General features: G+C 44.3%; 2 protein-coding genes across 3 annotated transcripts in view; one reads left to right on the top strand and one right to left on the bottom strand.

The window, feature by feature from the left end:
• The window catches only part of LOC311326393 (NACHT, LRR and PYD domains-containing protein 3-like), a 138,723-nt gene that overhangs the window by 68,205 nt on the left and 56,023 nt on the right, over positions 1-14,495 (top strand). The window contains exon 8 of one of the 2 annotated variants that reach the window (XM_084459285.1): positions 4,925-5,096. The exons of the other annotated variant lie outside the window; for it this stretch is intronic. Coding sequence (XP_084315411.1) covers positions 4,925-5,069 — 145 coding nt within the window. The 3' untranslated portion in view covers positions 5,070-5,096. Of the gene's footprint in view, positions 1-4,924; positions 5,097-14,495 lie in introns of those variants that run through there. 2 annotated transcript variants of the gene reach the window in all.
• On the bottom strand, positions 5,523-6,527 carry LOC311326395 (zinc finger protein 862). Its single transcript, XM_084459287.1, has 3 exons — positions 6,432-6,527; positions 5,849-6,035; positions 5,523-5,727 (listed from the first exon to the last, which is right to left on the bottom strand). The coding sequence occupies exons 1-3, from the start codon at positions 6,514-6,516 to the stop codon at positions 5,544-5,546; spliced, it is 456 nt and encodes a 151-aa protein (XP_084315413.1). The 5' UTR covers positions 6,517-6,527; the 3' UTR covers positions 5,523-5,543.

Genomic DNA, 14,495 nt, shown 5'->3' with positions numbered 1-14,495 from the left:
CTACCGGTTAAGGAAAGATAAAGCAAGCGGATGTTGGAGGCGGGCTCTACAGACTCGAGCCGGATGATGGGGCGGGCTTAAGGCAGTGAAGTAAATAGATACCAGGCTCTCCTCTACGAGGAGAGACGCGAGGCTAATAGATACCAGGCCCTCCTCTACGAGGAGAGACGCGAGGCTAATAGATACCAGGCCCTCCTCTACGAGGAGAGACGCGAGGCTAATAGATACCAGGCCCTCCTCTACGAGGAGAGACGCGAGGCTAATAGATACCAGGCCCTCCTCTACGAGGAGAGACGCGAGGCTAATAGATACCAGGCCCTCCTCTACGAGGAGAGACGCGAGACTAATAGATACCAGGCCCTCCTCTACGAGGAGAGACGCGAGGCTAATAGATACCAGGCCCTCCTCTACGAGGAGAGACGCGAGACTAATAGATACCAGGCCCTCCTCTACGAGGAGAGACGCGAGGCTAATAGATACCAGGCCCTCCTCTACGAGGAGAGACGCGAGACTAATAGATACCAGGCTCTCCTCTACGAGGAGAGACGCGAGGCTAATAGATACCAGGCCCTCCTCCCCGAGGAGAGACGCGAGGCTAATAGATACCAGGCCCTCCTCTACGAGGAGAGACGCGAGGCTAATAGATACCAGGCCCTCCTCTACGAGGAGAGACGCGAGACTAATAGATACCAGGCCCTCCTCTACGAGGAGAGACGCGAGGCTAATAGATACCAGGCCCTCCTCTACGAGGAGAGACGCGAGGCTAATAGATACCAGGCTCTCCTCCCCGAGGAGAGACGCGAGGCTACGCATTGAGTGGGGGCGGGGGCCGTATGCGGCCAGCGTGCCGCCAGTTGTCCATCCCTGAGGGAACATTGGCCCACGTAAGGGATGATGTGGTGTTCAAGCTGCTGGGACTGAAAGCGGGAACAAAGCCAAACACAGCTAGCTCTGATAGGCTGTAGCATTTACAAACGGGCGCTCAATAGAATAGCTAGAATAACGTTAGCTGGCTAGCTTAAGCCTTAAGAAGCTAGCTAGTTAGCCAGCAAGAGCGCTAGCTGCTACTGAACGCTCCTGTTTGTCTGTAGACTATGCTATATCTAGCTAGCTCACTAATGCTAACGTTAGCTAGCTGTGTTTTGATTTGTTCAGCTTCAGTCCAACTAGGCTATGTATAGAGTTTTAGATAATTTCATAGCTGCATGATATGTTGATATCGTATGATTCAAAAGGTTTAGTACTAACTAATGTTAGCTAGCCTATCAATGTTAGAGCTACAAGGCCACAGATGGCAAGCTGAAGGTAACTAAACGTTACGTGACTGAAAGCTAAAGTTTGACTATCGACATGGAGGGGGGACCTTTGTTGGAACATAAACTGGCGTCAGGTTTCCATTCACTATCAGATTCAGATCCTGTCTAGAGCTCGCCTCTTCAAAACTGTCATCCGGTACTGTGGGTAGCCTACTAAATATAGACTGCAGGCAGTGCGGTTGCACTGGGGCCTGTGGGGTGAGAGGGCCCGTAGAGAGAGCAGGGCCTCCAACCAGGTTTTAGGCGGAGAACGGGTGAGTTACCACTTCAGAATCACGCCTGCACCGTGGACTCAAATTAAAGTGTCATTTGCTATGTATACCCTCTAAAAGGCATCCCCCCTCATGTTTTTTTCTCCAGAAAATAGTCTGCAGAAGTCTTACTCAATAACAAAAGTATATGCTTATTCTACATCAACAAATACACTTAAAACGATTCAATTAATAAACGTGTCATATTTTTGTCATACACAGATGTGCAATGATGCTGGGTAATACTGTATGTTCTTGTCCAATGTTAAGTCTCTATTTGATCAGACACAAGACAGTATGGTACACTAGGCGCAAAAGGTGAACTGTTGACGGGGCGGCTGTAGCTCAGTTGGTAGAGCGGGTCGTTCAATGATCGAAGGGTCAGTGGTTCGAATCCCATCTCCGATTGTCCACATGTCGAAGTGTCCTTGAGCAAGACACCTAACCCCAAATTGCTCCCAATGAGCAGGTTAGCACCTTGCATGGTGTGTGTGAATGGGTGAATGAGAGGCCATTGTAAAGCGCTTTGAGTGCCGCTAAGGTTGAAAAGCGCTATGTAAGTGCAGTCCATTTACCATTTACTATTTGAACCTCAATTGAGTGACAAACATTCAAAAATGTGAACCTCAATTGATTGACTTTAAGTCCAAACAATAACATTAGGCTATTGTTAGATGTACTGTACGTTTCAAGACGTTATATATACATTATGGTAGAGTCCAAGAGTTGAATATTAAGGGCATTGTCGACGATTTTGCTTAATGCAAGAATAGTGGAATGCCATTCAAATAGGTGAGTAATGTTAGCCTACAAGTGTTTCTCAAGGGGATTTGGGGTAGGCCGTGCCCCTGCAGGTTGTTATCATGGAGTGAGGTCGCCGCTCAGCGCCTGTTTCATTGTGTAGCCAACGTGTTTTTCAGATGTTTTTAAGAATATTAGCTAAGATCAGCTAATGAAGGATCTCTGTTGTGTGAAGCCGACAGCAACAAGCCCTGGTTAAACTGAGTGCAGAAAGTTTATGGATGTCAATAGTAAACTTAGCGTTAGCTCTTATCAACAGCTCAACTATTTACAGTAGTTTATAGGCGAGTTATCTACAGTAGCAACTTGCTTGCTGATGTGTTGTTGTTTTTGCCTAAACCTTCCCAGCCATAGTTATGTAAAGTTGACTTGATTTGATTGAGCCTCTGTTTGTTACTGCGTGAGCGCATGGTTCTGATGGCTTTCTGACCTCCACTTCGCCAGTACAATAGCCAACGTAGGCTAGCTAATTCAACAGCACACTGTTGTTAAAATGTGTATAAACTACAGTGTGTGTGTGCTGTGTGTGCTTCAAGTAACATGCACTAATAGGGCCCATCATAATAAGCTCACTCTGGGGCCCATCATAACTACATTATGCCACTGGCCTCATCATATCACATCATATCCCTTGATAATAGAGTGTGCTACGAAGGACGCACAAACAGACTATTCTTTTTCTTTCTTTCAAAATTCTTTTTGATTTTTAGCAAAAGGACAAAAACACGAAACCCTACCCACCCACTTTCCTGCCCACATATCCAAACCCTGACAAAGCACTTAACAACAGTATTGGAAATATATTTGTTAGTAAAGATATGGTGAACGTGGGGGTTTTGCGTTTTGTTTCTGGAACGCATTCAACTGGTAGGCTACTCGTAAACCCCGGAAGTAAATTTGAAGACGGGCATAATGTAGCCAAGTCTGAGCGCAGTAGGCTATCAGGGCTGTACGTTAACTTTTTTAGCTCCTAGCACTGGTGCTACAGAGGTAAAAAATTTGTAGCACAGGCCAAAATCTTTTAGCACAGGCCAAAAGTTTGTAGCACAGGCCAAATTTTTTTTGCACAATTTTAAAATGTCCGTTATCACCTCTAAAAACAATAAGTAATGCATTTCATCACTTATACACACTAGCAAAGGATATTTGGGGTAGTGAGTGACTTTGTGGTTGCCTCAAAGGGTGGGTGAAGGTTGAGAGAAGGTTGTGGGTTCGAATCCCGCTTGTCTCAGGTCCTTTCTGTGTGGAGTTGCATGTTCTCCCTGTGCTTGCGTGGGTTTCCTCCGGGTGCTCCGGTTTCCACCCAACACCAAAGACATGCATGTTAGGATATTCCTGTCAGTGTCCCTGACCAAAGGCACTTGCAAAAACATCTGGAGTTGGTCTGATTGTGAGGAGTTGCGACCCACAGCCATAACATTACATAGTAAAGCTAGTCTGTGGACAACTTAAACCATACGAATGCATACAAAGCACACCCAAACAACCTTGCGTTTTCAGAGAAAAACATTTATTTGCTCCCATTTAAGTGTATATATATCTTTTACATAAATGTGCAAAATGTACATAAAAACCATTAAACACATAAATTGCTTATGAAACTGTGTGAAACATGTCACAGCTCTACAGTGTCTCATGTCTCTGTGTGAGCTCTACAGTGTCTCATGTCTCTGTGTGAGCTCTACAGTGTCTCTGTGTGAGCTCTACAGTGTCTCTGTGTGAGCTCTACAGTGTCTATGTGTGAGCTCTACAGTGTCTCTGTGTGAGCTCTACAGTGTCTCATGTCTCTGTGTGAGCTCTACAGTGTCTCTGTGTGAGCTCTACAGTGTCTCTGTGTGAGCTCTACAGTGTCTCTGTGTGAGCTCTACAGTGTCTCTGTGTGAGCTCTACAGTGTCTCTGTGTGAGCTCAGTGTCTCTGTGTGAGCTCTACAGTGTCTCTGTGTGAGCTCTACAGTGTCTCTGTGTGAGCTCAGTGTCTATGTGTGAGCTCTACAGTATCTATGTGTGAGCTCTACAGTGTCTCTGTGTGAGCTCTACAGTGTCTCTGTGTGAGCTCTACAGTGTCTCTGTGTGAGCTCTACAGTGTCTCTGTGTGAGCTCTACAGTGTCTCTGTGTGAGCTCTACAGTGTCTCTGTGTGAGCTCTACAGTGTCTCTGTGTGAGCTCTACAGTGTCTCTGTGTGAAACATGTCACAGCTCTAGAATGTCTGCTGGCCACTGCTTGGATAGTGGCCTCCTGGTCCTCTTAGAAGAGGACAACCATTTTGCTGCTACCTGACTAGGGTTGAATTCCTCCAATGGGCAGCCTTCTGTGCTGATACGGATCAAGTGCTCAGTAGTGGAGACATGGAGGCTGCTGCACACATAATTTACACATATTTGTATCTGCACACATATTTTAATAAACCTGCACACATAATTTAAGCATCTAATCCAAATAAGCACAACTGAAAAAAGCATGAAAGTTCTTCTTTAAAACAATGTGGTTAATAAAGGACTAAGCAACCATTTCTGTTGAAATGTAATTACCTTCTTGGCCCTTCCTTTCACATCAGGAGAGGGAGAGACGACAGACAGGTGGTTCATGTGCTGAAGAGTTGCAGCATACTGGCCGCTGTCCTGTTCACCCGATCCAGCTTGTTTGAGAAGTGCATTCAATGCACGCTCAACATGAGGAATCCAGCGTGTGCCTTTGAATAAATGAAAATGTAATCTTGATTCTGAACAAAGCAGCAACAAACCAAAGAAATTACAACTAATAAACAACATCAACTTAAAGGTGTACAGTCGTGCTTTTTTCAGTTGTGCTTATTTGGATTAGATGCTTAAAGTATGTGTGTAGACCTTTTTAAAATCACTGTCAGTATAGCCGGTTCCATATGTGGAATTGCAGGTGCAAAACATTCAAGGAGAAAATGAGTCCTTTGATGTCATTGGTCTCTTCTCTTTGGTCTATTTGGTACAGTGCAGTGGTGGTTCTAGACCTTTTTGACTGGGGTGGCACAAGGGGGGCACAGAGATATGCCAGGGTGGCACTTCAGATTGTTTTTCACGCTTGTATTTGGGGTTCAGTTCAGGCTGGGGTGGATTAAACCATTTTGTACATTTTGCTAAGGGGTGTGTAGGCTCAACTATGACTTATCTCAACCTAGCCCTTCACTACTCACTGAGAGATTAATAATCACCTTTGACACTTGAAGGATTGCTGATGTTGACTCCCAGCATTTCGCCCACTGCCTGGAGCTCCCTCTGTGATTTGGGGCTAAAGTGGTAGGTTTTCCACAGTAGGTGTAGGAGATCATAAACTTTAGCTACCATGGGCTCCTTCTTTTGGACAGTCAGCATGGCCAATTCCAATCTAAAATTAATGACATCGTGAAATTAGATTTGATTATAAAAATCTAAATTAACTCCTTTCTTGATTTTATGTATATTAGATCAAAGTCAGTGTATTTCTAAACAGCATTAAAAATATTTACCGATGAGGCATGCAGTGGAAGGGAATGACATGCTCCCCGACCTCTTCTTTCAGCAGGGCAATGACACCTCCACGATGACCCATATTGACCGCTGCTCCATCTGCTCCGAAGCCCACTAGCTTCTTCATCCACCCAGTCTCCTCCGGTCCCAGCTTCTCAAAAGCAGTCTTGGTGCCTTGTAGTACTCCTTGAATGAGATGGATGAACATGTATCAGAAATAACATAACTTGCATTCAGTGTCCAAAATTAACTTTTTGCACAGCCAAATGGCTAGTGTGTGTTAAAATGCTATGCAATAGATAACTATTGTTGTTGCTGTATTCTTTTTGGGGGATGGTGAGCAGAAAATCTAACAGCTAGAATGTCACACCTGACACAGCACATGCGCGCACACACACACACACACACACACTCCCACCCATTACATTACAGCCCCCCCCCCCCCCACACACACACACACACACATACATACAGGCAAGCACACACACTTGCTTTTGTCTGGCGACTGGCGCTAATTCTGGACCCTTAGCCTTATTGTCGCCGTCTCATAATAAAAAAAATATATATAGTGGGGCTACTCACCTACTGCATGGCCGTGTTCTAGCTCCTGCTGTCCGACCAGCATATTGGCTGGTTTTCCGTTTTGGATGAGACGCACGTACACCATCTCACACTCCTTGTTAGAGGCATCTGTGTCACCGTCGATCATGACAGAGACATAGTGGTTTTGTTTGATTTCCTCAGCCAGGTTGGACTTCATTTGTTCTGCTATGGTCTGAACCATCTCTCCACAACGAACATGGTTGTCATAGGATGGCGTGATATCTGCTCCATTCTTTTTGCATAGTGAAATTAAAGGCCTAAACTTTGTAAAAGGAAGTTCTTCTTTTGCGATGCAATAAGCAACATTCATCTTCATCTTTACTTCACGGAGAGCAGCCTCGTCTGCTCTGGTGAGCCCAGCATTGAGTAGTTTAGAGACAGTACCAGCCCGGTTCGGTTTTTGTTTAGCATTGAATGCATCTCTGGCCAAAAGATGACGGTGAGAAGTGTTGTGTTTGCTAACGTTATCTCGTTTAAAAATGTTATTGCCTACAACATAAGGACTGTTGTCGCTCTTTTTCGAAGTTTCCTTACAGTACGAACAAAACAATAGCCCTTTCGCTTCGTCGAAGATTAGCCAAGGGAAGTCTTTTTTCCACTCTGGGTTGTACTTGTATGTTTTCTCTTTAGTGGTAACGTCTTTTTCTGTTTCAGCTGGAACAGTTATGATGCTGGGTTCTTCTCTTCCATCCCTTTCTTCCTGGCGAGCTCGTTTGCCATCTTTCTCGAGCGGCAGAAAAAAGCGCTTCATCTTTGAGCCTAGCTCACCTGCTCAACTTAAAGCGTTCCTTAAGCGGAAGTTGTGAAATGGACCCACTGCATTGTGGGAAATGGTGTTTGGTGAACAGGCAATTCTATGGTGAGGGAAGGACAAAAGGACTACAACTGAAAAACAAATGGCAACAAAACAGCCGGTAGCACGTGTGCTAGTATGCAAAATAAGTCATAGCACTGCCCATTTTTCCACTAGCACGTGCGACATATATGTCGCACTGTACAGCCCTATATGGCTTCAGCACGATACAAAGAAAAAATAAGCTTGATCGACTTGTGGATCCATACAGAATTGACATAGTCGCCATGAGTAAAGATCAGTCATTGCCAATCATATCCGGACATTAACTATCTTGTGCATAGATAGCGGCAGGTTTGACAGTGAGTGCGTTCACATGCACAATATACACAATATTTTGTTATGTGAATGATCTTGAATATATATATATATCGTGTATGTTTTTATTTATTTATACCGGCCGCCAGCCGTTCCATGAACGGCTATAGGGAATGCGAAGTTTCGCGCTGGCTACAGCCTATTATATGCACAGTTTCGCGCTACGTAGGCTATTATTAATAAGTATTATTCATTGGGGGAGCTTGGACTCGCTGGGGACTGGTGGAGAGACACAGAGCCTCCCCAGACGCGACATCTCCAGTTGGCTGAAGAGCTGCGCGCTCTGGCATCCAAACAGCCACCGGCGGCGCGCCTCGGTGTCCACAGAAGAATACCCCCACCAAAATACCTGCATGGTGAAGACAAGCTGCAGCAAGAACAGAACTGTCTACCAATGCATGAAGTGCACCTAGCTGTCTGTGAGAGGCTATAGCAGAGGATATGTGCGAAGTGTATTTGAGCTGCCGCCTCAACCGTGCGTAAGAGCAGAGCGCATCAACTCGTGTATAGCTACAACTAGTAGCCCATAGCCATTAAAACGGCTTATTGTTTTATTCATATATCAACTAGATAATTCGATAATAATGAGTAGCCTAGTAGGCTTAAATTAATTCAATAGGGCCACATAAGCCTTAAGTTGTAGCCTAGGCTACAGTACAATCACAAGACGCATAGGCCTAGCCTACCGTAAAAAGCGTTGCGTTCTCATAGGCCTATATTAACTTAGATAATTATTAATTATGCTCAGGTCATAATGTCCGTTGAAAATAATTCCCTCTAAGCAGAATTTGAATTGTATTAAAATAGGCTAAAATTAAATTTCCACATATTCTGATTCCTTCTAGGTCTATTTAAAAAAAAACATTTTTTTTAATGTGTAGCCTAGGCTAAAGGCTTCTGCGATGAACAAAACAGCCACAATGTAGCCTGCTTAGCGAGAGAGAGGGCAGTCTACCATAAAGTGTAGGCTATAGCCTAACCATAATGTAATATATCTAGACTACATGCATTGTGGTATTTCTTTATATAGCCCAGCCTGCAATTGTTTCTCAATAAACAGTTATGTCATCCTCTGAGTCCGAGTAGGCTAATAGACCGTCAGCTCTAATGCCTTCCCAATCAATGAGACATGGTTGTAAAAATGATGTTTTATTGATGAAAAGGGTAAAACTGAAAAACATGGAGAGTCATTGCATTGATCGATGCAGTCCGTTCAAATAGGCATCAAAAGATAAAGTAGGCCCATTTAAAATGACCAATAACATCTTCAAATCCCTTCTAATCTTGGCCTTTGATAGGGTTTTTTCCCGCCCTACTGCCAATTATATCCGAACATTAACTATCTTGTGCATACAGAGCACAAACAATGAAACAATGAAACAAATAGATTTCCTCCCTGTCTGTCTGTGGCATTCGCTACCAGCAAACACTGAAAATACAGGTCCTCAATTTATTTAGATTAGACTAGCCTATCCAACTGGACCACTCCAATGAATGTTGAACGTAGCCTACTTTTATTCTTTAGGTTTTACAGAATCGGCCTACAATGTCCACACATGCATGCGCCATCTGACTAGCTCGTCACTCGCCAGCGAACCTGGACTAGACTATTGTAACCCCCCCCCCCAAATTATTTTATATTCAAATAAACTGGATGAACCGGTTTCCTAGCCCTGGATCGTGGGGAGGGGGGTAGCCTGCGTTAGCGGGTGCTTTGCCATGACCAATTTGCCATTGAATTCGCTAGTTTGATTGATAGATGGATGGATTTAACGGTCCAAAGTAGATTGTGCAAGTATTGTATAGGCCCATGTGTAAGAGATGAATGGCTGTAACTTAGCCAGAGTTAGGCCCTACTGTAGATTATCAGCATTATCACCAGTCTCAATTTATGTCTCAATTTATGTGTTGCCATTCATTTAAACCACCATCTCATCTAGACTACTTCTGTTGCTGCATTTTTAGGGCCCGAGCACTGGCGGTGCGAGGCCCTATTGTATTTCGAAGGATTATTATTCTCCTACCTTCTTCTTCTCCCCAAACAAATGCCTTTTTGGCGGGCTAAACATCGATGAAAACGGATGAAACTTTGCAGATACATCAGTCCTGGTGAAAATCGGATATTTCATTGGTGACGGAAATGGGCGTGGCAAAACGGCTCAAGAGCGCCCCCTGGAAAGTTTAAAATGGCGAGCCCCACCTTTCAGTTGGATGTAGGCGAACGAAATTTGGTGGGCATATGTATTTCATCGAGCCACACTTAAATGTCTCTTGGAGCTATACCCAACATGCAACAGGAAGTCCGCCATTTTGCTCTTTATGTGCCATTTTGTCCTTGTTTTTACCATTTCCATGCCTCGTACTTCGACGAACTCCTCCTACAGATTTCATCCGATCAACTTCATATCGGGTCAGCTTCATCTTAAGACCTTTGTGATCAAAAGTTATCAAAAAAATTTAGTTTTCACCAAACACCCTTGCCGTGGCGCCCCGCCAAAGTTTGACATTTCGCCATAAAACACGAAGTCCTCATAACTCCTCCATACATTATCCAATTTGTCCGATATATCTCACGCTTCATGACGCTTCTGTCCTGAACACATCTATGTGTCAGTATTGCGTCATACTTATAGCGCCACCTATTGGTGAAACAGGAAGTCCTCATAACTCCTCCATACATTATCCAATTTGTCCGATATATCTCACGCTTCATGACGGTTCTGTCCTGAACACATCTTTGTGTCAGTATTGCATCATACTTATTGCGCCACCTATTGGTGAAACAGGAAGTCCTCATAACTCCTACATACATTATCCAATTTGGCCGATATATCTCACGCTTCATGACGGTTCTGTCCTGAACACATCTATGTTTCAGTATTGCGTCATACTTATAGCGCCACCTATTGGTGAAACAGGAAGTCCTCATAACTCCTCCATACATTATCCAATTTGTCCGATATATCTCACGCTTCATGACGGTTCTGTCCTGAACACATCTATGTGTCAGTATTGCGTCATACTTATAGCGCCACCTATTGGTGAAACAGGAAGTCCTCATAACTCCTACATACATTATCCAATTTGGCCGATATATCTCACGCTTCATGACGGTTCTGTCCTGAACACATCTATGTTTCAGTATTGCGTCATACTTATAGCGCCACCTATTGGTGAAACAGGAAGTCCCCATAACTCCTCCATACATTATCGGATTTGTCCGATATATCTCACGCTTCATGACGGTTCTGTCCTGAACACATCTATGTGTCAGTATTGCATCATACTTATAGCGCCACCTATTGGTGAAACAGGAAGTCCCCATAACTCCTCCATACATTATCGGATTTGTCCGATATATCTCACGCTTCATGACGGGTCTGTCCTGAACACATCTATGTGTCAGTATTGCGTCATACTTATAGCGCCACCTATTGGTGAAACAGGAAGTCCTCATAACTCCTCCATACATTATCCAATTTGTCCGATATATCTCACGCTTCATGACGGTTCTGTCCTGAACACATCTTTGTGTCAGTATTGCATCATACTTATTGCGCCACCTATTGGTGAAACAGGAAGTCCTCATAACTCCTACATACATTATCCAATTTGGCCGATATATCTCACGCTTCATGACGGTTCTGTCCTGAACACATCTATGTTTCAGTATTGCGTCATACTTATAGCGCCACCTATTGGTGAAACAGGAAGTCCTCATAACTCCTCCATACATTATCCAATTTGTCCGATATATCTCACGCTTCATGACGGTTCTGTCCTGAACACATCTATGTGTCAGTATTGCGTCATACTTATAGCGCCACCTATTGGTGAAACAGGAAGTCCTCATAACTCCTACATACATTATCCAATTTGGCCGATATATCTCACGCTTCATGACGGTTCTGTCCTGAACACATCTATGTTTCAGTATTGCGTCATACTTATAGCGCCACCTATTGGTGAAACAGGAAGTCCCCATAACTCCTCCATACATTATCGGATTTGTCCGATATATCTCACGCTTCATGACGGTTCTGTCCTGAACACATCTATGTGTCAGTATTGCATCATACTTATAGCGCCACCTATTGGTGAAACAGGAAGTCCCCATAACTCCTCCATACATTATCGGATTTGTCCGATATATCTCACGCTTCATGACGGGTCTGTCCTGAACACATCTATGTGTCAGTATTGCGTCATACTTATAGCGCCACCTATTGGTAAAACAGGAAGTCCTCATAACTCCTCCATACATTATCCGATTTGTCCGATATATCTCACGCTTCATGACGGTTCTGTCCTGAACACATCTATGTGTCAGTATTGCGTCATACTTATAGCGCCACCTATTGGTGAAACAGGAAGTCCTCATAACTCCTACATACATTATCCAATTTGTCCGATATATCTCACGCCTCATGACGGTTCTGTCCTGTACACATCTATGTTTCAGTATTGCGTCATACTTATAGCGCCACCTATTGGTGAAACAGGAAGTCCTCATAACTCCTACATACATTATCCAATTTGTCCGATATATCTCACGCTTCATGAAGGTTCTGTCCTGAACACATCTATGTGTCAGTATTGCGTCATACTTATAGCGCCACCTATTGGTGAAACAGGAAGTCCTCATAACTCCTACATACATTATCCAATTTGTCCGATATATCTCACGCTTCATGACGGTTCTGTCCTGAACACATCTATGTGTCAGTATTGCGTCATACTTATAGCGCCACCTATTGGTGAAACAGGAAGTCCTCATAACTCCTCCATACATCATCCAATTTGTCCGATATATCTCACGCTTCATGACGGTTCTGTCCTGAACACATCTATGTGTCAGTATTGCGTCATACTTATAGCGCCACCTATTGGTGAAACAGGAAGTCCTCATAACTCCTCCATACATTATCCAATTTGTCCGATATATCTCACGCTTCATGACGGTTCTGTCCTGAACACATCTATGTGTCAGTATTGCGTCATACTTATAGCGCCACCTATTGGTGAAACAGGAAGTCCTCATAACTCCTACATATGTTATCCGATTTACTCCAAATTGCTCATGCTTGATGAAGGTCGCATCTTGAACACTTCTGTAAGTCAGTATTGTGTCATAACTACAGCGCCACCTGCTGGTGAAACAGGAAGTCCTCATAACTCCTACGTACGTTATCCGATTTACTCAACATGTCTCACGCTTTATCAAGGTACCGTCCTGAACACATCTATGCTTCGGTATTGAGTCACGCCTAGAGCGCCACCTACTGGTGACAGGAAGTTTGTCTCAGTACTGCACACCGAAATAGCACACCCTTCAACGGCGCCACACCCCGACCCGCGTGGGGTGCGAGGGCCCGCTCACTGCTGCTCGCAGCACTAGTTAGGGCCCGAGCACTGGCGGTGCGAGGCCCTATTGAATTTCGAAGGATTATTAGGGCCCGAGCACTGGCGGTGCGAGGCCCTATTGAATTTCGAAGGATTATTAGGGCCCGAGCACTGGCTGTGCGAGGCCCTATTGAAACTCGAAGGATTATTAGGGCCCGAGCACTGGCGGTGCGAGGCCCTATTGTATTTCGAAGGATTATTATTAGGGCCCGAGCACTGGCGGTGCGAGGCCCTATTGTATTTCGAAGGATTATTATTCTACCTTCTTGTTAGGGCCCGAGCACTGGCGGTGCGAGGCCCTATTGAAATTCGAAAGATTATTAGGGCCCGAGCACTGGCGGTGCGAGGCCCTATTGAAACTCGAAGGATTATTATTATTAGGGCCCGAGCACTGGCGGTGCGAGGCCCTATTGAAACTCGAAGGATTATTATTATTATTCTCCTACCTTCTTCTTCTCCCCAAACAAATGCCTTTTTGGCGGCCTAAACATCGATGAAAACGGATGAAACTTTGCAGATACATCAGTCCTGGTGAAAATCGGATATTTCATTGGTGACGGAAATGGGCGTGGCAAAACGGCTCAAGAGCGCCCCCTGGAAAGTTTAAAATGGCGAGCCCCACCTTTCAATTGTGATGTAGGCGAACGAAATTCGGTGGGCATATGTATTTCATCGAGCCACACTAAAATGTCTCTTGAAACTATACCCAACATGCAACAGGAAGTCCGCCATTTTGCTTTTTATGTGCCATTTTGTCCTTGTTTTGACCATTTCCATGCCTCGTACTTCAACGAACTCCTCCTAGAGATTTCATCCGATCAACTTCATATCCGGTCAGCTTCATCTTAAGACTTTTGTGATCAAAAGTTATCAAAAAAATTGAGTTTTTACCAAACACCCTTGCCGTGGCGCCCCGCCAAAGTTTGACATTTCGCCATAAAACACGAAGTCTTCATAACTCCTCCATACATTATCCGATTTGTCCCATATATCTCACGCTTCATGACGGTTCTGTCATGAACACATCTATGTGTCAGTATTGCGTCATACTTATAGCGCCACCTATTGGTGAAACAGTACGTCCTCATAACTCCTCCATACATTATCCGATTTGTCCGATATGTCTCACGCTTCATGACGGTTCTGTCCTGAAGACATCTATGTGTCAGTATTGCGTCATACTTATAGCGCCACCTATTGGTCAAACAGGAAGTCCTCATAACTCCTCCATACATTATCCGATTTGTCCGATATATCTCACGCTTCATGACGGTTCTGTCCTGAACACATCTATGTGTCAGTATTGCGTCATACTTATAGCGCCACCTATTGGTGAAACAGGAAGTCCTCATAACTCCTCCATACATTATCCGATTTGTCCGATTTATCTCACGCTTCATGACGGTTCTGTCCTGAACACATCTATGTGTCAGTATTGCGTCATACTTATAGCGCCACCTATTGGTGAA

Source organism: Borostomias antarcticus (genome assembly GCF_949987555.1).
Source record: "Borostomias antarcticus genome assembly, chromosome: 27".
Classification (NCBI taxonomy): domain Eukaryota; kingdom Metazoa; phylum Chordata; class Actinopteri; order Stomiiformes; family Stomiidae; genus Borostomias; species Borostomias antarcticus.
Note: the sequence above shows the minus strand (reverse complement) of the source record. Positions and strands in the feature narration are given on the sequence as shown.